The sequence below is a fragment of the Emydura macquarii genome, unplaced genomic scaffold (assembly GCF_026122565.2).
Source record: "Emydura macquarii macquarii isolate MOO-44397 ecotype Brisbane River unplaced genomic scaffold, CSIRO-AGI_Emac_v2 contig_1483, whole genome shotgun sequence".
Taxonomy (NCBI): domain Eukaryota; kingdom Metazoa; phylum Chordata; order Testudines; family Chelidae; genus Emydura; species Emydura macquarii.
In genome coordinates this window covers 16,185,889-16,209,243 of record NW_027131620.1, presented here as the reverse complement: position 1 = coordinate 16,209,243, position 23,355 = coordinate 16,185,889, and the positions used below count along the sequence as shown (strand labels likewise).

At 36.6% G+C, this 23,355-nt stretch overlaps 2 protein-coding genes across 9 annotated transcripts in view; one reads left to right on the top strand and one right to left on the bottom strand.

Annotated features, from left to right (window-relative positions):
* EYA2 (EYA transcriptional coactivator and phosphatase 2) overlaps positions 1-796 on the top strand; it is a 153,889-nt gene extending 153,093 nt beyond the window's left edge. Inside the window, exon 18 of the mRNA XM_067554329.1 lies at positions 679-796. Within this exon, the coding sequence (XP_067410430.1) occupies positions 679-726 (48 nt within the window). The 3' untranslated portion in view covers positions 727-796. The remainder of the gene's footprint in view (positions 1-678) is intronic.
* Positions 797-913: 117 nt separating this feature from the next.
* Positions 914-23,355, bottom strand: part of ZMYND8 (zinc finger MYND-type containing 8) — a 113,117-nt gene continuing 90,675 nt past the window's right edge. For 7 of the 8 annotated variants that reach the window (XM_067554321.1, XM_067554322.1, XM_067554317.1 and 4 more), the window contains 10 exons: positions 22,081-22,233; positions 20,614-21,120; positions 18,277-18,648; positions 14,245-14,435; positions 11,942-12,022; positions 10,165-10,243; positions 7,547-7,786; positions 7,216-7,373; positions 5,797-5,886; positions 914-2,408 (listed from right to left, as the gene is read on the bottom strand). In XM_067554321.1, the coding sequence (XP_067410422.1) occupies positions 2,307-2,408; positions 5,797-5,886; positions 7,216-7,373; positions 7,547-7,786; positions 10,165-10,243; positions 11,942-12,022; positions 14,245-14,435; positions 18,277-18,648; positions 20,614-21,120; positions 22,081-22,233 (1,973 nt within the window). In that variant the 3' untranslated portion in view covers positions 914-2,306. The remainder of the gene's footprint in view (positions 2,409-5,796; positions 5,887-7,215; positions 7,374-7,546; positions 7,787-10,164; positions 10,244-11,941; positions 12,023-14,244; positions 14,436-18,276; positions 18,649-20,613; positions 21,121-22,080; positions 22,234-23,355) is intronic. The other variant, XM_067554319.1, reaches the window with a different exon arrangement.

Below are 23,355 nucleotides of genomic sequence, written 5' to 3'. Positions count from 1 at the left end.
TCCTCTTTCTGGAATTAACTTTACAGTATTATCAATCTCAAGCAATTAAAAATCATGAGAGAAGCCATAAAACATGGGATTGGCTTCAAATAATGACATTTTAAAAATAATAATTTGGGGAGTTTTGATATTTGCCTTCTGGTTTTTGAGCATTCAGCATTCATATTTTTAAGCTTTTCTTTGAATAGAAACTTATATATATATATATAAAAAAGCTTATATTCTTGTGTAATAACTCCAGGAACTGCTGCTTTAAACAGACACCCAATATTGAGAGACTCACAATAAAATCGTGAGTTGCTAACACTGTTCTTATTAATTATATTCATTTTCACTACAGCTCTTTTAACAGATTTTGGGATATGACAATTAGTGAGTGCATTAAGTCTGTAAAGCTGGGTTGCCAAAATGCAGCTCCCCTCATGAGTTCTACAACATAACATACGGCCACCCTAATTTTTAAACAAATAGGTACAGTTTGTGGAGACAACAAATAGCAGCATCTAAGCGTTAGCCCTGATCCAAGTGACCAGCTATTAGAACAATGAATGCTGAGGCCTGTAGCCTCCCTGAGATACACACCTTCATTTTAAATAGAGGACTGCACATTTTATGCATAGTGGCCTCTTGTTCACTGGACAAGTTGCTAACAGCTTTATTTTTTCTCATTCTGGGCAGGACTTGGAGTCAAGCCCCCAAACCTCTCACTCTGAAGATCTTGCATGAAGAAATTTTTCATGATCTGGAGACTGTGCAGATATAAACATTCATCTAGATAAAAGGAAACTGGAGATCTAGGAATACAAACCATTTTTCTAAAACAGTTTAATAAAAAATTGTGACGATTCCTGAAAAACTGGGGAAACCCAAAGCATAGAGTGTCGTCTGTCTCAGTCACAAAGAAACACAATAATCAAAAAGATATTTAAGTTTAATACAAATTTTATACAAAGAAAATGTGAAAAAATACTTCCATATGCTAAAAGCAATTATGCTTCACAAATAAGGCCAGCTAGGCTATTTTTTGACACAACTGCAATTCACGAATATTCTGTTCTCGAGTTTTTTCTTCTAATACTTTTTTTTTCTCTAATGTGGGTAACTAGCTGGAGACTGTACAAACCGCATCCTTTTATAAACAATGGGAGAAATCAACATGACTAAAATGTACAACAAAATGTATTGGAATGATATAATACAATTAATTTTCTCATATACATACATCACCTTTGCTTTGTTCAATGCTTTCGTTTTACACAACATACAAAATGATACTACAGTATAAGTGTAACAGACAGAATTTTCATGGGTTACTTTCTCTCATACTGTACTGTTTCATGCTTACATAAAAACATAAATTCCATCATATAAATAATACATGCTCTAGCCCAGCATCAAGTCCTTTGCCCATGTTTCCTGATACATAGTCTTCTCCAGATCAAGTTCTTGTTCCATTTGAAAAGCATTTCAAAGTTCTTTAGAGAGGATTTTTAAAAAAACTGAACTATGATGAAGCATAGAAAAAAAAATCCACTTTTTCCACATCTGATACTATTGCTCAGAAATCATGTTACCAACTAGTTGGTATTATTCTTTCTACTTTTCTGCTGTTAGGCTGAATGAAATTTAAGCTGGTTTCCTGTAAACAATATCATTTTTAACAGTCTGGTCACTGTAAAAAACAAAAACAAAAAACCCCTCGCAAATACCCTCTTTCTGTATGTACTTCAGGTCCACAGATTGGAAATTTCATTATTTGCCTAATAAAATGAATTTAAAAAAAGTACATTTTCAACTTTAGTTGCACAAAAGGAAATTTTAATTGAGTTTCAAAGTGCACAACTGTTTTCATTCCAAAATGCAAATTAAGATCAGATTCTCTCTTGATTACTAAAGAGTAGGTGATTTTATGTGCAACTGCAGTTTCTTAAGACCAATTTTCAATGTTCGTTCGTGATAAGGCTGTTTTAATCCTTCCTTTACCAACTTCAAACACTCTTTATAAGTTAAAGTCAATACAAATATAAAAAGGAGATGGTACTCTAACTTTTAATGACATCCACAAATTGTACATTATTTACAACAGAAGCATAGATTTAACATGGATCTTACCTGTCCTCAGCTTTTTAAAGCCAGTGCTAATGCTTTACATTAATGTAGTGTAGTTAATGCTTTGTACACATATACAAAGCTAGAGTCTGAACCTTTGAGGTTAATCCAAAGAACTGTGTTTATTTTCACATTTCTATTAGACAGATTTTTATGAGTTATTTATTCCAACAGTCGCCTGGACTTCTTGTTAGTAGTTAGACTCTTCGTACTTGGACTGGCATTGTGGTCTGAACATATTGAACTCCAGTTCTCATTGCCACTGTCCCAGCAGAAGGACTTACCACTACAGGAATGGTCTGTGGATTAAAATCAAGCAAAACACATATTGTTATATTAAAGGTCACATTCACACCACTAGAGAAATAGAGCCCATTATTTTCCAGTGAAAAACTAGAAGTAGGATCTCTTTTATTCAAAATTTATCACCTTTCTTACCACATTTTTGCCCCAACAAAAGGCAGAGTGTAACATCTCTTCACCTTTCCTACAGTCCGTTATTATTCTATAAACAGATACAGTACACATAGGAACCACGTATCCCTGTAAGTACTCTGCCTATTCTTGAAGAATTCAGTTCTCAGTAGTTAGCCCATCCAGTGGTACCTTCTCCAAAACTAATATAGGAGGGGACCATTAAAATCCTTTGTTACCTGGAAAACATATTTGTGACTAATCAAACTGGAATACAAAACACAGAAGTTTACAAGTGCATTTAGGGTTTTACAGTTACATTAATACTGATCTCCCTGGAAAGGATTCCCCCCCTGTGTGCTTAAACATAGGTGAGAATGAAAAATATTTGTTTGAATATAAACAGTGTATATAATACTGAAAGCTTACTTTGCACAGATCAATTAATAAAAAAAAAACCCTAGTATTATTGGAAATCGCTTTTTGCCACTCTTAGTAAGAACACTAGTTTAGACTAAAACTTTGCACTTCTGTTGTGGCTTCCAACTGAAGGTCTCAGTGCTTTACACATATTAGCAAATTATGACTTGTGACATCCTATTTGGTAGGTATTTTATCCTATAGGTAGACAGACAGGCACAAAAAGGTTAAGTGACTTGCTCAAGGTCACAACAAATCTCTGGCAGACCTGGGAATCAAATCTCTGTACTTCCTCCAGAAATGTAAGTCAGTTTGGAAGCTGCTATACTGAGCAATCTGTGAAGTATGTTCTGACACACTTCTCCTGAAGCCCAACTGGTGATCAAACAGCGGCATCAGTTTCTGTTCACAAGGCTTTAAAGTGAAAAAAACAAGGAGCAAAGGCTTTTTGGGGAACTGAAAGGAATGCACAAGTCCCTCTGACATGGGCATAAAACCCCAAAGAGAGGACGGAAGAAGATATGCACAATTCTTTGAAGCACTTTTTCCACAGTGTTTTATACAGTGTTTTATCTGATGACTTGGTGGTATTAATCAAATGTTGCTATTCTTCTTGCTAGATGAACTGCAAAAGCTGGAATATTTACTCTCTCTTGTGACAAATTCTACTCTTTGCAGAAGTTGCAACACTTCTGCATGAATGGAAAGATTTATGACTTCCACATTTTTCACTGTTTTGATTCCAAGAAGAATCAAAAACCAAACATGGAATACGTTTGCTAAGTAAACGTAAGACTATTGCCATTTAATCATCAGGATAACTTTAGATGTGCAAAGGAGGTTTATTGGAAGCTGTTCAGAGTAGGGACTATCAAGTGGGAAACAGAAATTGGTGGTTAGAGAATAAGAGACTGAGGCTGTGTCCATGCTACAGAGACTATGCCAGCATAGCTATGTCGGCATAGCAATGCTGTCATAAGCCTGTAACATAGACACAGGTCGTAATGATGGAAGGAGTTTTTCAGTCAGCTTAGGAACGTCACATCCCTGAATGAAGTTAGCCATGTTGATGGAAGCATTCTTCCACTGACATAGCTGCACTGGGGGGTTAGAATGGCATGTTGCAGGGTGTGGACTCCTTCACACCCCTGATAGATGTAGTTATGTTGACCTAACTTATAAGTATAGACCAAGCTGAGAAAGCCACTAGAAAAGTCTCTATTAGTAGTAAAAGTAAGGAATTTAAATTTGCTATCTGGATCTTTTAAAAACGTGTTCAGATGGGAATAGTCCTAACTTTTAATCCCTGTTTTACTGAGCAAGGTGTGGTATGTGCTAGACTTCTCAAATATGTTGCAGTTGTTTCCTTGGAGAGGTGAATTTTCAGCCAAGCCTCTACCTTGCTCCATAAAATTACACATTTGTGCATGCTCATGCATTATACTATTTAAAGAGTATGTGCATGTATTTTATTAGCACACACACGTTGTTTGCAGCTGTGCAGAGCAGATGCAAGTATGTGCATGCACAGGCAAGCGCCTAAAACCTTTTAGGGTTTTCAGATTACTTTTTACTCAACTCACATACACATTCCATATTCAGTAGATCAGTTGTGGAAGTTATCACCATTTCCTGAATGCTCAAAGAGGCCAATTTAGGATACAGAAGCACTGACATTTTTCTCAAAGAAATTAACTTTGATGCATGCAGTCTGATTTCAGAACAGTTATAATGGCTTCTCATTGGTGCTGGGAGTCTGTTAGGGTATAGGGCCAACAATCTTGCAATGACGTTAAGTGCTTTTGTGAGAGGTGCTGAGTACTCTGAATTGTGATTCAATTAATGAAACAGCTGTTGGGAAGGGTTTGTTATTTTTTTAAAAAGTCATGACGTCCAGCAAAAATATCCTCAGAATGACAGAATTAATGGATGGGACACAATGGTTATGCAACACTGTACAAAAAAACACAAGTAACTTCTATAACAAAGCAACCATTAAGATCACAGTATGAAAATGATCTATGTCAGCTCCATGAATACTGGCTGTGTTACTTTGACTGTCAAACTCATCACCCAAAAATGGGGAATATATGATGCTAAGTGTCAATGAAACACTAGCATTTTCCCCTGTTGGTATGAGTAACTTTAATTCAGATTCTACATTGACATCCAAGTGCAACATTAGGGAGTGTTACATTGAATTAAAGGAGTTAGAGAGCTTTACAAATTAAATGAAGCTCAATTCTTTCTCATCTCTGCTGATTGCACAGGAAGAAAATTGAAGTGCCCTTGGCACTTTTTGAGTGGAAAAAAGAATAGTCATCATTCCCTCTCTCAGTAACACAAGTTCTGATGTCCAAAGCCACATCTGAGACACAATACTGATGAATGCCAATTAGTTGCTCCATCTGCCTTCATAGTTACTGCAATATCAGGCTAGAACTTTGTAATACAGCATTATATAAAGCTCTTAAGGATACCACAGGAAAAGATGCTATATAAAATAAATGCTATATTTATCATGATGTGATTATGATTATTTGACCAATACAAGGGTAAACAACTTTAGCATTCTAATGTAGATGACGGGCTGACTGTCCTCAGTGCCTTAGCTATATGCCCAGTGGCTTTTCCAAGTTCCTTGTAGTAACCAAATGATGAAAATGGAAGGCATGACAAAGATGGAATGTTGCACGGCAAAATAAGGCATTTTGCACTGCAAATTGAGACTTGATACCAGTGAATTCATATCCTGATAGAACAACAGACAGGAAACAACCCCCAAAAATATTGAGCTATTTTAATGCCAGGAACAGTTCTACTGCAGACTTTAAATGATGATGATGTACTTACAATTGTGGGTTGAGTAGTTGGAATATAGGTGGTGGTCTGTGGTACCTGGACCAGTTTTATAGGTTGGTTGCTTGTCACACCTGTTGCTATCTGCAGAGACAGCACAGGTAACCTCAGTAAAAGTCTCAGCTTTTACATAAATTCCACCTAATTTATTATAACTATTATAATATGAAATTTATGTTGGATGTGTGTTAAAAATTTGCATCTTAATGAATTCACAGGTTACTTTTGTTAATAAAACAAAATTCAAACTATGAACATGATCAATGTACACAGCATGATGTTTCAGGTAGAACAACTATGTGAAAGCAATTCTAAATTTTAAAAAAAGAGCATTCCATGGCAGAAGACTTAGATAATTGCCTTTTCCCCTTTCCCCCAATAACACCACATGATAAAGAAGTTTGTATCGACACAAACAATGCATAAGGACATCAACTGAGCCAGTGAAGCTCAATATAGTTCACCACAGTTTCACAAGTTCATTCAAGTGAAACAGACACTGCCTCTTCCTTTCCTCAATTATGGTTCCATCCCAAGTTACTCCCTTAGAAACCACATCAAGCCTGGAGATCTAATTGCAGATGTTACCAGTGATGCCAGAAATGAACACAGGTTCTCTAGTGCACCATGCTTCCCATTCTAGAGGACTAGCTTAATGAGACATCATGCTGGAATCACAATACTTTACATTATATTTTCTATTTTCAACATTTTCAAACATTGTCAATGAGGCTTACACAGAGGTGGGGAAATGGGTGGGGGGGAAATATTGCGAGGGGCCAGCCCCCAATAAAATTGTTGCTTTAATAAATCTTGGCAGGGAAGAAGAGCATTATTGTTGAAATAGTCAAACCCTGCCTATAAAACGGAATCCTTACTACAGACATTTATCTTGTATATGCAGTGATGGGGCCCTTTGCATCAGAGTATCTGCTCACCCTTGCCTGGGGAACACAGTCAGAGTAGATGGCAAGGAGGATTTCATGCTTGCATGCTGCTCTCTTAACTGTAGATCCAGCAGTGTCTGGGAGTGCTGCAGTCAGTACTACTCAGCCCAGAAAGCAATTTGTATTGTATTTGAAAGATCCAGACCAGAAGCAACACTGATGGGCCCTGGAGAGAGACAGGTCCAGTCCCCTTTGGCTGGAAGGATATGTCAAGTCAACATAAGGTCTTACTGGGGATGAGTGGAAGGGAAGAGTGATCTTGGAGAACATCCTGCTTCTCTCCCTCCAAATGGAATAGTTTTGCCAGGATGGAGGAAAAAATACAATTTCCTACCTCATTCTCAAAATGACTCTCTAGAAACGTACAAGGGGCCAAAAATTACCGACTGTCCCAAAGATGCCTTAGGCTCAGGTTTAAGAGAAATCAGACACATTCTTAGGCTGAAGTGACTGCAGTGATACTCACTGTAACACAGTCTTTGTTTTTATCGGCTGCACTTTCCTTTTCCTTTGGGGTGCTGGCTGTTTCTGTGGATGGAGGCTGCGCACTGGAGCTGGGCTGAGACGATTTATTTAATGTTTCTGGGCTAATTTCAGTATCTGTTTCTTGTTGTGTTGCAGTAGCTAAAATTTAAAAAAAAAAAGTTATTTACAGTATAGTCATTGGCAATGTGTAGCAATCCACATCACCTCTCCCCACTGGCAAATCTGTGCACACAAATGGATAACAATTCCACCTGCCGTGTATTTCTTCACTCAGAGCAGCTGTTAAGGTAGGCTTCCAGGAGGCAGATTACCTGACTGTGTGCAGGATTTCATATGCTCAGGCCAGTGAGCTTGCTGGCAGGGATAGTCACAGTAGCTGGTGTTCCAGCAGCAGTAGAAGATGGCCTCTTTCTTGCAGTTGGCACACCACTGCTTCTTCTTGGTTTCATCCACAGCTTGCTGCTTCTCCAACTCCAGCTGCTTCTTTACTTCAGCAATCAAACGATCACGCTCCTGCTCTAGACTCTGCCGCATCTCTGCCATTGTCAATTCTAGTTGAGATACAAAGAAAGATGAGTCTGTATTTCTCCTGTAGGAAAGGTGCAAATTACCAGACTCAAAAAGTTAAAAAGCAATCTGAAATTGCAAATAAAAAGTATATTTTCACTGCATATCTCAGCTGGGCCATTCCCATCTGTACCTATTCATCACTGGAAAGTGTCTTCCATTGCCACTTTTCATCTTGGGACCATCATTTTTACCCTCTATTATTATTTCTATTACAGTTAGCTCCTAGATGCCTTGGTTGTGCTACATGCAGTACAAAGATATAATCTCCACCTGCTGCAGCTGCCTTGCACAGCTTTTGGCCTCAGAAGCCAAGAGTTTCAATACTGCCCCTGAATTAGTTTTCAGCAAATAAACATGATCATGGATCACACTCATCTCCCACAAACACAAATCCATCAATTCTATATTGTATTCTGGCTCCTTTAGAGAGCAGAGTCTGGATGTCATCTCAAACATGGCTCTCCCAGGACATAATTGTAACAAGGTAAAAGTTCCAAAGGCAAAATGCTTTCAGAAAGCTTTTTAAGTCATATTAACTTCAATGAATAAAATGATATAAACAAACAGAATCCACACACAGAATTATGCATCTGTAAAAATTCAGTCCTCCAACCTTCATTTCCAGCACAGCTGCATTCTGCATGGAACCCAAAGGGATGGAATACGATATAATTACTTGACTTTTATCCCCTAGAACTGATGTAGTTCAACATTACATATTATTTCAAAAAGACTCGGGGATTCTATAACTTGTGCTTCGCTGAAACTTTCCCCGAGGAGTCATTACATCAGGCAATGCTTGCTGAAGTGCAGCAGAACTTTAAACCATGCTCTCATTTCCTGGATACTTGGTGGTGGGGATGTGGGGACTGGGAAGAGGTGTCCTGTAGCCAGCTACGCTTCCTAAAAATCTCCCATGATGGGGAACCTCAATTCCCTGTTTAAGTCAGGATTTTGGACCCTTTGCAATCCAAAAGTAGCATAAAGAGCAGGGGTGAGTATCTGTCAGATTTTAAAATAAATCTTTTATCCTAGAGTCATTTACACTGAGTCAAAAAAGCATTTGAAGTCACCAATAAACCCCACACCAATTTCAATGGGACCAGGCCAAATCCTTATGGGTACATTAACAGAAGATGGCTGAAAATGAGATCCTTTATGACATTACTAGCACAGCTGGGCAACTAATGGATTTTTCAGTTCTATGGTAATTCCAAAAAAAAAATTAAAAAAACATTTCATTTAATGAATGACCATGAACTGCCACTATAAATGGCAACCAATAATCATCAAGCCAGGCAAAAAGACTGAGAATGATTCTAGAGCCTGGTGGTTAGGGCACTCACTCAGAATGTGGGAGGTTCAAGTCTCTGAGCCAGTAACTATTTAATTAACAGCATCCACAGAAGAGACTGAGAAAGACCAAAATAGCCCACAATCCAGTGGTTAGCTTCACAATCCAATGTTCAAATCCTTTCTCCACATCTGGCAGACAGAGAGGAATTGAACCATGGTCTCCCACATCCCAGGTGAGTTCCCTAACCATTGAGCAAAAAGTTATACGAGAGGTCTAACCCCCACTCTCAGCCATTTTGTGAATCAAGTTCTCCTCTCCTTTTGTCAAAATTCCTGAGTCATGTCAAAACAAAACTTTTTTTTTTTTTTTTTTTTTTTTTTTTTGACATTTCTGAAATATTTCAATTGTTTTGATCCAGTCGAAACTATTCAGGTAATTCAACACCAATATGTGAATGGTTTTGGGTTGACCAAAAGCACAGGTGCTGGAAGTAGGGATGCTCCCGCACCATCTGACTTGAAATGGATTCCATTATATCCAGGGTTTACAGTTTGATTCAATGGCTCTCAGCACCTCCTACCCCCTATAAAAATTGTTCCAGCACCCCTGATCAAAAGTGCATTTATTGGTGGATTATTTGCTGACATTTTTTTGCATATCTCTAATTACTGTTAGTACTGTATCTCTGAATAGATAGCTCATAGTAAATGGGTCAAAACATTATTAATGAGTTAGGTCTCTTAACAGAGGTTATCCAATGATCCACACAGTCAGGACCAGGTTACTATACTTTCTCAGAAACCTTTTCCCAAGCCTAACCTTACTTCACCAGTTAAACGCAAAACTGTTTTTAACTGCTATTTTCAGTAAAAGAGCAACTGTCTTAATTCCCGGGTATATGTCCAGTAACACCAGCACAGCATGTGCTGTTTTATTTTCTAACCCTTCATACATGGACAATTTGTACTGCTGCATAAATGAAGCAAACATATACCACAATCCTTGAAATTCTCTATTTATAAGTGATTATCATCATATTATTTTAGGCTGTACTTTTCATACCAAGATTGTGTTTCATTTCTGAGAGTTCCTGTTGGTGCAACCATTGAAGTTTCTCTATTTCAATTCTCAAACGACGAATCTAAAATATCAAAGAGATAAGATTTAATAAAATGGAAAATACAAATGTGGTGTATATAAAACATAGCTACCTAATCATTTAGAAAATTTGGGCTTAGAGACAAAGACCCTGATTCTTATTTACACTAAGGCTGTTTTACCTCACTCGGCAAAGAGGCCTTAAGTATAAATGATCATTAAGCCTGAAGTATTCTGACCAAATAACCAAGATTCCATAATGTCCATAAGCATCAATAAGAGAGATACACTGCAAACTCTTGCTTGCAGTCATTTCCTACCATGAACAATAGAGAGACTTTTTTAAAAACTCAAAACAGTGCTGCTCAACTTGGACCTGATTCTCCTCTCATTGACATCATTTTTACACCAATTTAACTCTATTGACTTCATTGGATTCATTCCAAATTTACACAAATATAAGGAAATGGAGAATCAGGCACTTTATCTCCAAAAATTGCTGGACTAAAATTTGTCAGGTTTCAAATGTATCTGATCTGAAATTAAGCCACATCCCTCAGTTCTGGCTGGAGTTACATATATTGTAATTTTTTTCAAATGGCCCAAGTATTCTAAAGTATATTTCTGATTCATGTAGAGGCTGGGGACATAATCACTCAAATTGATGATTCTGGGTATGTCTACACTGCAAAATTTTGAGAGTCAACTGACTGGGTCTTGTGTCATGTGGCTAAAAAGAGCAGTGTAAACATTCAGGCTTGGGATGGAGCCTGGGTTCTGAAACCCAGTTAGGGGGAAGAGTCTCAGAACTTGGGGATTCAGTCCAAACTCGAACATCTACACTCTTACTTTTAGCCCTGCAATACACATCCAAGTCCACTGACCGGGTTCTGAGATTCGCGGCCTTGGGCTTTTTTTTTTTTTTTTTTTTTTTTGGGGCGCAGCACAGACATACTCTTCTATTTCTGGGTTAAAAAATAGTCATTCCTGCTCCAGAGTTTTTTCTTGCTCATGTTCTAAGGCAGTTTGCATTACATAATCAGTTTATTCCATTTTTAAAGAAATCACAAAAAAGCAATGAAATAGCATCTCTGGAAATAACTACTAAGCATGTGTAGCAGTTAATACAAAATATAATCTTTTCATCTAATCAATGCAGCATTTTACACTGCAACAAACAAATCCTATGTAATAAACAATGAATGGTAATAAAATAATCAAGAGTCTTGGGATAGAAGTATCAAAGCTGCATCGTGGTTTCTACAATGTGATCACGAGAAACTATTGCAAGGCAAATATCTAAAAGAAAATGAAACTAAATATAAAATGCTAGATTACAACAGATCATAGTTTTGGATTTAAATCAGCCAAAAAACCCCAACCCCTCTTGAGTTAGGCTGAAGTGCTCATCCTCTTGATGCCTAGGCTTTGCAGCACTTATGTTGGTAATAATCTGTGTTTGTACAGCCCCTAGCATAATATGGTATGGTCTCTAACAAGGATCTCTAGGTGCTACTGTATAACAACAATAAGGATAATATATCTGTCACAACAGTCATAGATTTGACAGCAAAGTAGTTAGGGTTCACAGGCAGCCTTAGTTCAGAATTTCTTTTAGGTGTGGATATAGGCCAAGTTTTTCATAATATTTAAATAAAGGATTTTTATTTTTTTTATGTTTGAAGACTTTCTACATGTAAAAAAAAAAAAAGTAATATAATCTGTTGATGGCAATACTTACCTCAGCTATTGTACTTCCAGTGGTATTTTTGGAAAGATCATTGTATATTTCAGTCATTGTTCCTTTTATTGCATCCATCATCTGAAAAAGAGAAATCACTTTTTTCCAATGCTAATTTTTTAATGATCAACACATTAATTTTACTCTTTTTTCCCCTTGCATGGATAAACTTATATCACCAATGCCACATATCTGTATATATATTCATCAGAGTCCATTTTAAAAACTTCTAGTTAGAATTATGAAGAGATTCTGGATCATAATTTTGGAATAATTTTCTAAAGGATACTGTCAAGACTGATATAAAACTAAGCCCAGACTTTAAAAAGGTTGAAATATAGTATTTTTAACTGTCCAACTGCTTCTGCAATATCCATCAGTTTCTTAAAAAGAATAGCTGCAGTAGTGATAGAATCCTTACTGCTCTGCGGGACAAATAGTCAACAGAATGCAATAGGGAGCTGGGTTTCTTTATGACCACAAGGGTATCGCACCACATTCCATGCTGACTGGTGACTTTATTCTTTTAAAAAGGCAGGATACAGAAACATATAAAAATCATACTCTTTAATGCACACAGAAGAATGGACCTGAAAGGCAGAGAGGAGAGGATGGGAAGCCTAATTATGAATAGAAGAACTTTAGTAGTAACGTTGTAAGAATGTCATAGAGCCCTGAGGTTTGATCTTGGCAAGCAACTAGAGGCATGGATTTCCTGAATAACATGAAAGAAATCCAAAGTACAGTTTATATGTTAATTACATTTTACACTAGTTAAAATGAAATCAACCTCTGTGCATTATTATCTGTGTTAGTCCGACGATAATAAATAATGTTGAATTTATAATATACTGCATTTCTGCTCTATTAATATATGTGAACGTCTGGGTCTCATGTTTCTTTCAGAAGGGAAACTTTGATCTTCATCAAATCAAACCAATGGTATATACAAACCCGTGCTGTATATATAAAATTACATCCAAATAAGGCTGCACACTTATGCAGAGCTGCTTCTTTCTTTGAGCAATGTCCAACCTATACCTTGAATTAAGTTTCCATATGGTGAAAATATACATTGTTTTAAAAGAGGAACATATGTAATTTTTTTAAAGAGATCTACAGAAAGTCAATTGCACCAGTATTAATGAAAATTAATTCTGAAGATTGAGTGTAGATTTACTATTCTATGAAGAAATATAAAAAATGTGGTCCGTATTCCCCATCATTTAACAAAAGGGAGTAGTTACAGGGAAATGGGAGGAGACACTACTATAATAGTAGTGAGGTAGTCAAGTAACTAACTTTACAATATATACAGTTTGTGGCTGAAATTTACAGATTGCTGAACCAAGTCAGAAGCAAAATGTGACTCTGAAGTTTGGCCTTTCATTCAACTCCAACAGTTACTGCCCAGCGACACAAAAATTGATCTTTTTGTGATCAATGACTGACTCATCACTGATTAGAGGATTCTATAATAATACTACTTAGCTTTTATATAGAATTTTTCATTTGTATATCTCAAAATGCTTTGTAAAGTGGGCAACTATCATTTGTGCCCATTTTACAAATAGGGAATCTGGGCAGAACATTAAAGTGACTTGCCCAGAGTCATAGAACATGTCAATGACAGAGCCAGAAACTGTGGTCTCCTAATGTCCAGTTCAGTGCCCTAGCCACTGGACCATGCTACTGGTTAATCTGTTCCCTGTTTAGACCACAGAAGAGTACTCCCACAAAAGAGAGATGCAGGAAGAACAAATCAGACTGGAAGATCTAACACATGCTTTTTAGCCATATGGTAAAGGACTATATTAAGACCTCTGCTGAAAGGTGTTGACTTCTAGTTGAACCGAAGACAAGTTTTTAGTGCCAAATTTTGGTCCCACTGAAGTCGATGATAAAATTCCCACTGATTTCCATGGAACCAGAATTTGGCCTTTACAGAGCAAAATGAACAAATCTTTAGTGTGCCTTATTCTCTCTCATTTTTTTTAATTAAACCTGCTCCATATTGCTTAGGTCAGTGTCCTGAAAGTTCAAGGGGAAAAGGTATGACATGATTCAATATGTTTAAACTAAAAACTTTGTTTGAAATGCGTCTTTTTGAGTACAGTTGATATTTCAAAGTCTTTTACTTTGTGACCTTATTAATACTAGCAAAATGGGAAGCCTACAATCAGATAATAAAACATTCTTCTGAATTTTGGCAAATTATAGCCTTTTAATAAGGCCCTTACATCTGTTGAGTGCCTAATAATTTCAAAATAAAATTTTTAAGAAAACTCTGCTCAAGAACTTACTTTGCTAGTGTACTTTGCAATATCGGCAGCCACATCAGCTGAAGCCGTTGCTATTGGCAAGTCTGTATTAATTGAAGAAGAAAGTGTACTTGAAGATCCAGAGCTAGTAACCATAGAAACAGGTTGAGTACTTGTAACCAAAGTGATAGTTGATGTGGAAGTGCTCTGGGTGATCTCTTTTTGCTGTACAGCTAAGAAAATAAAACATACAAATACAACTAAGTCATTGTATACATTAACTATTTAAATAAATTAATTAATAGGCAAACAGCTACAAAAACTGTTTATTATCTTGCTAATGTAAGGCATCCTTTAGTAAATGGATACATCTAATCATTTCACTAATCTAAGTTACAAATGCTTTTGCTACTATTACTTATAAAATTGTAATATTCATGAAATAATGCAGCACTGCCATTATTAATCATTTGCTCAGCTCTTATATGTGGCCTGAAGGTAAATATGCCAACACAGGCTAAGTCATGCAGGCTTACCACTTTCAATTCCGGACAAAGCACAATTCTCTCTTGTGAATCTGTGTCCAATTGGAGTTTCTAGGACTCCCTCAACCTGCTTCTCAGAGACCCACCTACTAGATTTCCAGCTACCACATGTGCAGTATGAAAGTTCCATCTTGGAATCACTGTAGAGGATTCCTCCAGTTTGCATGCTCTAGTATCCATTTGTCTTTGGTACAAACCTTGGTCAGTCACAGTAAACTGCCTCAGAAAAGCTGACAGAATTTTTCTGCCTTTGAAACCATGCTCTTTGAGCCTCTGTATAACGTCAGGCACATTTAGGTCTCATTTCCTGACATTACTTCCATCCCTTTGTGATTAATGCCGCCCTCCTATCTGTTAGTTTTCACAACTCCTTCATGAGGAATTTTGCAAAATCTAAGTCCAAATCAACAGTGATCTAATTTGGCCACCAAGTGTTTGAACAGTGGGAACTGTGATGTCAGAAGTAATTGAATTAAACAAAAAAAATTGTTTATTTCTATATTGTAAACCTAGGGCCAAATTGAGATACCCTTGCTCACGCTTATTAGTACCTTACTCCTTAAGTAATTTCATTGAAAAAAAATGGGATGCCTTCAGGAGTAAAGTACTAGTCAATGTGAGTAAGGGTATCACAATTTTGTTCCTATTGATTAAGGTGCCTCAATCCTTTTTGTTAAGACAAAGTCTTTGAACCTAATTTTCTTTTTCAAACGGGGACCCCTAAGTTGTTTAAAATGTAATCATAACAAGTGAAAGAAATTTGCCAAGTTGTCTCTGTTCAGCATTCTTTTACCTGTGCCAATTTAACATGCATCAAAATTAGGTATATACCAGAAATAATTTCCAGTCCAATATACTTCTAACACAGGATATATAAAATGGGGCAACAATATTTCTGGTATAATTTGTAATTTTGTCCAAATATACTCAATATTAAAACTCAATCCAGATATTAAGCACTAATTTTTAAGTATGATTCTTCTACTCTTTGTTAAAAAATAAGGGTTTCACAGGGGTGCCAAACTTATTTTTCTCAATTAATTTTTTGTATCAAATTTGTTCAGTTTACAAGTGAAAAGATATTCTGTTTCATATTTTTAATTGACAGTATCACAAACTCAGCCTGGAACCTGGGAGTTTAAACTGGGTTCTTCCTGGCTCATGTAAGATTCCACAAGCCAAATGCTGCCTTTATTAACAACTGTGCAACCATACTGTCCTCAAATTACATATGTGCAATGTGTAATTACATATGTGAAAATCAGCCTTCTGTGGCTCATCCAGGTGTAAAACTGAGGCTGAATTTGGAGACAATCGGGACACCAAGGGAGTCATGCAAAAGGACCTGATAGCTGATAATTCTGTTGAGGCATAGGGAAAATATTTATCCAAAATAGGGAATGAACAGGTGAAGAATATTTAGACAAGTTAGATGTATTCAAGTCGGCAGGGCCTGATTAAATTAACCCTAGTGTACTTAAGAAACTAGCTAAAGTAATATTGGAACCATTAGCAATTATCTTTGATAACTGCTGAAGGTTGGGTGAGGTCCCAGAGGACTGGAGAAGAGCAAACACTATATCTATCTTTAAAAAGGGAAACAAAGAGGACCTAGGGAATTATAGATCCATCAGCCTAATTTCTATAACTGAAAAGATACAGGAACAAATTATTAAACAATCAATTTGTATGCACCTGGAAGATAATAGGGTTATAAAGAATAGCCAGCATAGATTTGTAAAGAATAAATCATGCCGACCCAACCTAATTTCCTTCTTTGACAGGGCTGCTGGCCTACTGGATGGGGGGAATCAGGAGAATATATCTTGATTTTAGTAAGGCTTTTGACACAGTCTCACCTGACATTCTCATAAACAAACTAGGGAAATGTGATCTAAATGAAATTAACATAAGGTGGATATACAACTGCTTGAAAGACCCTATTCAAAGAGTAATCACTGATGGTTTGCTGTCAAAATGGGAGGATGTATCTAGTGGGATCCTGCAGTGGTTAGTCCTGGGTTCAGGACTATTCTATATTTTCTGTTCAGACTTGGATAATGGAGTGGAGAATATATTATAAAATTTGTGGATGGCACTTTGTAGGACAGGATTAGAATTCAAAATGACCTTGAAAAATTGGATAATTGGTCTGAAATCAACAAGATGAAATTCAATAACGACAAGTACAAAGTACTTCATTTAGGAAGGAAAAATCAAATGCACAACTACAAAATGGGGAACAATTGGCTAAGTGGTAGTACCACTGGAAAGGATCTGGGGTTTACAGTGGATCACACATTAAAAGAGAATCAACAATGTGTTGCAGCTGTGAAAAAGGCTCATATCATTCTGGGGTGTATTAACAGGAGTGTAACATATAAGACACAGGAGACAATTGTCTTGCTTTACTCGACACTAGTGAGGCCTCAGCTGAAGTCATATCTCCAATTCTGGGCACCACAAAGAAAGATGTAGAGAAACTAGAAAGCAACAAAAATAATGAAAGGAACCTGACCTATAAGGAAAGGTTAAAAAACTGGGCATGTTTACTCTTGAGAAACAAAGACTGAAGGGGGACTTGATTACAGTCTTCAAATATGTTAATGGATATTACAAAAAGGATGGTGATCAACTGTTTTGCACATCCACTGAAGATAGGACAGTAAGTAATGGACTGAATCTGCAGCAAGGGAGATTTGACTAGATATTAGGAAAAGCTTTCTAACTATAAGGATAGTTAAGATCTGAAACAGGCTTCCAAGAGAAGTTGTGGAATCCCCGTCACTGGAGGTTATTAAAAACAGGTTGACAAACACCATTCAGGGATGGTCTAGGTCAGTGATACTTAGACCTCAGTGGTTCAGGAGCCATATGAGTGATCAACCAAAAAAGCCGCAGTAGTGTGAATTGTTTCATTTACACACACACACACACACACACACTCACACTCTCTCTCTCTCTATATATAATTGGTTATTCTGAAGAAGTATTATTTTATCAACTACAATTGGTTGATAACATAGTCAAAGCATCCTGATTGGTTAATAATTAAAATCACAGTGTTTTAATATCATGTGCTGCAAAGAGCCACAGGGAGACACATTAAAGAACCACTCGCAGCTCCTGAGACTCAGTCTGAGTATCACTGGTCTTAATTTATTTGGTCCTGACTCCTGCCTCAGCACAGGGGGTTGGACTTAATGACTTCTTGAGGTCCCGTCCAGCCCTGTATTTCTATGAGTCTATAATCCAGAAAACAATTCAGTTCATTCTCTTAGAGCTGTGATGGTTAATAAAATGGCAAAAATATGCAAACTTACAGTAATTAAAGTAAGGATAAATGACATACCACAGGGAACTAATAAATTTAGTAAGCTGTTACATTTTTAAAGAGTAACTTTTCATAGTACAGCCATATTTTGAGATATTGGTTTACATGGAAGAATTCCTGGTTAGAAAGGCTTTGATCACCATGAACACTAATAGGGAATTACAGTACCATGGACACATTGTTACAAGTGTATACCTTTAACTGCCTGTCTTGTCTGATATCTTATCCCTTGAGAAGACTGAGGTTGTTGTGACTGTTGAGACTGCTGGCTCTGCTGCTGCTGCCTCTGTACCTTTTGCATGTGCCATTTCTGAGATGATGTTTGAAATTTAGTTGAAGAATTCCACACTACTCGCTGCACAGCAGGGGCTGTTTCCTTAGGTAGAAGTGGCCTCTGCTTTTTCACAGGGCTCCCTGTAGCTGCTGCTGGAGCAGTGACAGTAGAAGTAGCACTAGTAGTAGCTGTGACACCAGCTGGTGGAGTTTGGGCTGCAGACCGGGTAAGTACAGGAGTTTCTGGTGGAGGCTGGTTGCTTGCACTGGAAGAAGGTGGAATTTTACCTACAACTTAAACATAAAATGTAATATTGACTTTTCACTGAGATTTCTGGTCTGTTGATTTCCAGCCACAGTTTTGGAAAAGAAAAGACACACATGCACTTTCCAATAAAACATTTATTTTCCTGTAAGTGAAATTCACATCCCCACAGGTAAGATTTTTTCCAACTACCTGTATTTTGAGTCAATTCACAAGTACTAGACATTTTAAAAAACATCTCTTGCCTTCACTACAATAGAAATGTGACAAGTTAGCCTCTGCTAGGATGTAGGTGGTAATCTGAACATCAACTACAGGGAATGCAATTTTACTCCACACTTCAGATTACTTTCTGAAGACAGGCAAGGCCGAAGAAATGAAAGAATAGGGTATTCAGAAAACACCTGAACCACTAGAAGTCTCCAACAATTTACTATTGAATCACAACAGTTTTTATGCAGATACTATGAATCCTTGAAAAATTTATGCTAAGAAATCAGTTTACTCTCTTAGGTGAGAAGTGATTGCTTTCTTCTGCAGACTGACACAAATACACAAACACTTATTTAAATATAGTAATCTCTTCACCACTATAACCGCTTACTCAGGTTTCTGACATACATGCCCTTACACAGATTGCCTTGAAATGACCAATGTTACTTAAAAGTGTCCTCTTTAATCAAGGGGCAACTGATAACTCCATCTTAAGCCAACCAGTCAAAAAGAAAGTGAGAGGCATCCTACAGGAAAACATGTCAATCAGAAGACCACTGTATTTACAGACGGACTGAGAATGGAAGACTTTTCTTTATTTAGAAGGGTACTATTGTCAAAAGCCCAGAACTGGAACAGAATATCCCATTATTATATATGATGGTTGGCACTGTCAAGTAAGAAGTTTTACTGATGCAACAGCCAAAATCAGTCCCAAATTAAATGATGGTTCCTTTGGTAATTTTAAATATAATTTACATTCATAAGAAAAATTATAGATTTTCAGTATTAGTCATTTTACTGATCAATTTTTCTAATGTAATAGCTAGTTATTATAACTCAGTAACAGTTATTAACTTAATAAATCTGTGTCAGGAGTGACCAACTGTTCAATTAAACAAGAATCTTGATAACTATAAACAGTCCAAAAATTAAATCCACGTCTGAAAGTGTATCATATGCTACTTTCTAGTTCAACACACATGCTCAGCTTCCTTGAATTACTAATAGTGACAATTCTCTACTGTAGTCCAGGTTTTAAGATTCAAAGTCCAAAAGCACCAAATAAGCCTCCATCTTCTTGACCATACTTAGCAATATGAGTGAAAACACTTATAACGCTTCAATTATATGGGATGCTTGATTCAATATGCTACCTAAACTATGTAAAAAGAAAGAAAATTAAAGAGGAAAAAAGAAAGTTATCTAATATGAAAAATAAAGAACTTAAAATAAGATCTATCTAGGCTTTTTATATCACACTTCTTACTACAAGTATCTGGTCTAGACAAATATTTTGTTTTGTCTAACAGCTATAAAGGAGAGCACAGCTAGCGAAAGTACTTTTCTTAACGGCTAATTGCAATTTATAGTTTCCATGATCAACACATAGTAATATGAACTGATACTGTACATAATAAACCTGCTCTTATCACTTTTACTAATGGGAGCAGCTACATTGACTTTAATGGAACTATATACATTTGGAAATGCTTGATCAAGTCTAATCTCTCCTGGGACACTATGTTGTTTTTTTTTTGGGAGGGGGAGCTCATAGAAGAGGGACAGTTATGGCTGAAATTCAAAAATCCTGAAAACTTGCAAATTAAATTCCAAATTCATGCAAAGTTGTATAGTATATGTACTATAGTACTGAGCACTGGTGAGGCACCTATCTTCTGTGAATGACCATTCACTGAAACCAGCAATTATTGAAAACTATGGATTCGTTGTTTTTATGTCTGTCACATAAATGAAAGAAGAAAATAAATTCAACCTACTATCTTCCTTAGGAGATGGTTCTTTAGATTCTTTCTTGTTTTTCCGTCCCTCACGCCCATAGTGATCTTCTCCTAGATCAATGACAAGTTCACTCTCTGAATCAGAGTCCAGACCCAGATGCACAGTCGGAGAGTCCGTCTCATCTTTACCTTTCAGTTTTTCTTTTGCAGGATGCTGCACATTTTTTCCCTTTTCAGAAAAGTCTTTCTCAGAGTCTGTATTTGCCTTTTCTTTGACAGGAACATCTGTTTTCTCCACGCCCGGACTTGTGCTTTTAAATTCCTCTTTGACTTCAGCTGAAGCTGGGGGTTTGGGTTTTTTTTTCATGGTCAGTGACTCTTTGTCACTTCTTCCACTGTCTTTGTCCTCTCCATCATCCTGATCATTCTTTGACTTCTGTTCATCATCACTGATATATTCACTGTCACTGGTGTCTGATTTTTCAGAATCCTCAGAGTCACTATGTTCTACTGCATTATAAACATCTTCAGAGATTTCATTGATTCCTAAAACAAAACAAAACAAAACAAAAAAGTACTGTATTCCACATTAACTGCATAGTGACTCGGTGATATAGCAGAAAAATAAATATATTTTGCATGATTCTATACACTGGAATAGAAGTACATTTGTATTACTACTTTGACTTCCATTCCTAAGATACCTCCTTCTCCTCTTGTGTCCCACCTCACTCTCTATTTAAGAATATCAGAATTCCTGAGTGTCACTCTCTATAATCTGATTTACATTTTTACTGGATTTAACCCTTGGGCCTCCTTTCCCTGCCTACTTGTTTATCAGTTATCTTCATGTTCTAAATTTGTCCAAGCCAGGGCCAATCTGGCTAACATATACATGAGTAACTTTAATCACAAAAGAAATCACACTGGAATCAATGGGATTACCAATATGATTAAAGTTACTTACATGCATGTTAGCCAAATCAGGCCCTTAGACTGGAAGGTTTTCCAAGGAGAGGTGGTATTATTTTTTAAATCACTATATGAAGTGCCATGAAAAGCAATAGTGTTATACTAATATTTAATGTATCACCACCTCTACCATGTGTAACTGGATTTGTTAAAATCAGGTAGTGTTTAGTAAACTAGCTACAGTTTTTGAGTTTTTCAACAAGCAAAAAATGAGACCACAAAAATAAATACACTAATCTACATCAGAAAGGTACAAAGAACATAGGTTAAAATGTGAAAGTTCTTCAGAAAGATTCTAACAGCACGTTCTATTATATGTTAGAGTGTTCCAGTTTGAGAGATTTAAAATTTATTCCCTTAAGTATTCAAACATCATCATCTGATTTTATGTTTTAGTGTATAAAATATTTAAGGTTTTACAACATGGAAAAATATTTTTCAAATTTATAAACAAAACCAACCCTTAATTAAAAGTTCCTTTTAAGCTTAGGTTTCATGCTCTCATTGCTTAATAGACTCTGGACATGGGCATACCTAACTGTGCTTTACAACTCTCTATTGTCTTGTCAAGATTAAGCTGGAACCTGCTGCGAATCTGTCGTTTTGGTGAAATTAGTGGCACAGGTGTGGACTGCTGCTGGACTGATTCACTCAGCTCTTTCAGATCCATCTCAGCTTTGCTGCGATCTAGAAAGACATTATAAAAATAATTCTTTAATTAAGAAAGATACTTTAAGGGATGGGGAGAACCACCACTGTCCTCATAAAAGAAAAGTTTTTAACAAATTTACTTAATTTTAGACTAAATGAAAATGCAGGCTAACTGAATATATTAATGTTATTTCGTAATCTGCAAGACTGAACAACTCAAAGACAATGGCTTTAATACAAACATAATGGTTTTTCCCCTTTCTGATATATAAAATAATCCTGTGATTTCTGCAGAGATCAAGATTGGAAAATAAAAATCTTGGGCTGGTCTTTCTTTTAAACCCCACAGGTAAGACTAGGGGAGAAAAAATGTAAATATGATTGTTATGCTAGTGACATCAAGGGCTCAACCCTACCCAATGTAGAACACACCAGTGAACCCAGGAAAAATCTTCTCCTTAGCTTGCCCACACACTCACACATTATACAATGTGTAGGAATGTCTGCAGCAAAGAGTATGTACTGGATGGCAGGTCTGAAAAAAATATGCTCATTATCAAGGTCTTTTCTGTTTCCTTAGCTCTTTCTAATATGATGTACTATATTGTAAAGCAAAGCATGAATGCAGGGCATTCACAAAATAAGATACATCATGATTCATTGTTCTTGAGCACTCTGCAAAGCCTGTATGCTTGCAGGGCACTGGTAAGGAGCTGACTATAGGATTTCTGTGAGATGAAAAGGTGTGTGTGTTAAACTGTATTGGTCACATGATGTGCAAATGATGTGTGGTGGGGTAAGGGGAAGAAGTGCAGCTACTTTGGTGGATTTCCTCTGTATCCTTTATGTTCTTGTGGTTTTAAATGTACCTCAAAGGCACTTTTTTCTGTAGAGTTTATAGAAGATCAAAATCTAAATAAACTAAAAAATAAAGGTGATGGCTCAAACATGCACAAGACCTCTAGATTAATGTTTTAAATGCACACATTAGGGGGTCAGATGGATGATTTAGTGTTACTATTCTAGTCTGCATTGGCACAAGACAGAAGTGGATTTAAATTTTTCAATCCTCATGTCACACTTCCAGGCTGGCAAATGCTAAACATAATTTTAATCCCTCAGGATTTTCAGTGTGAAATACTAATTGTGACGCTGGCT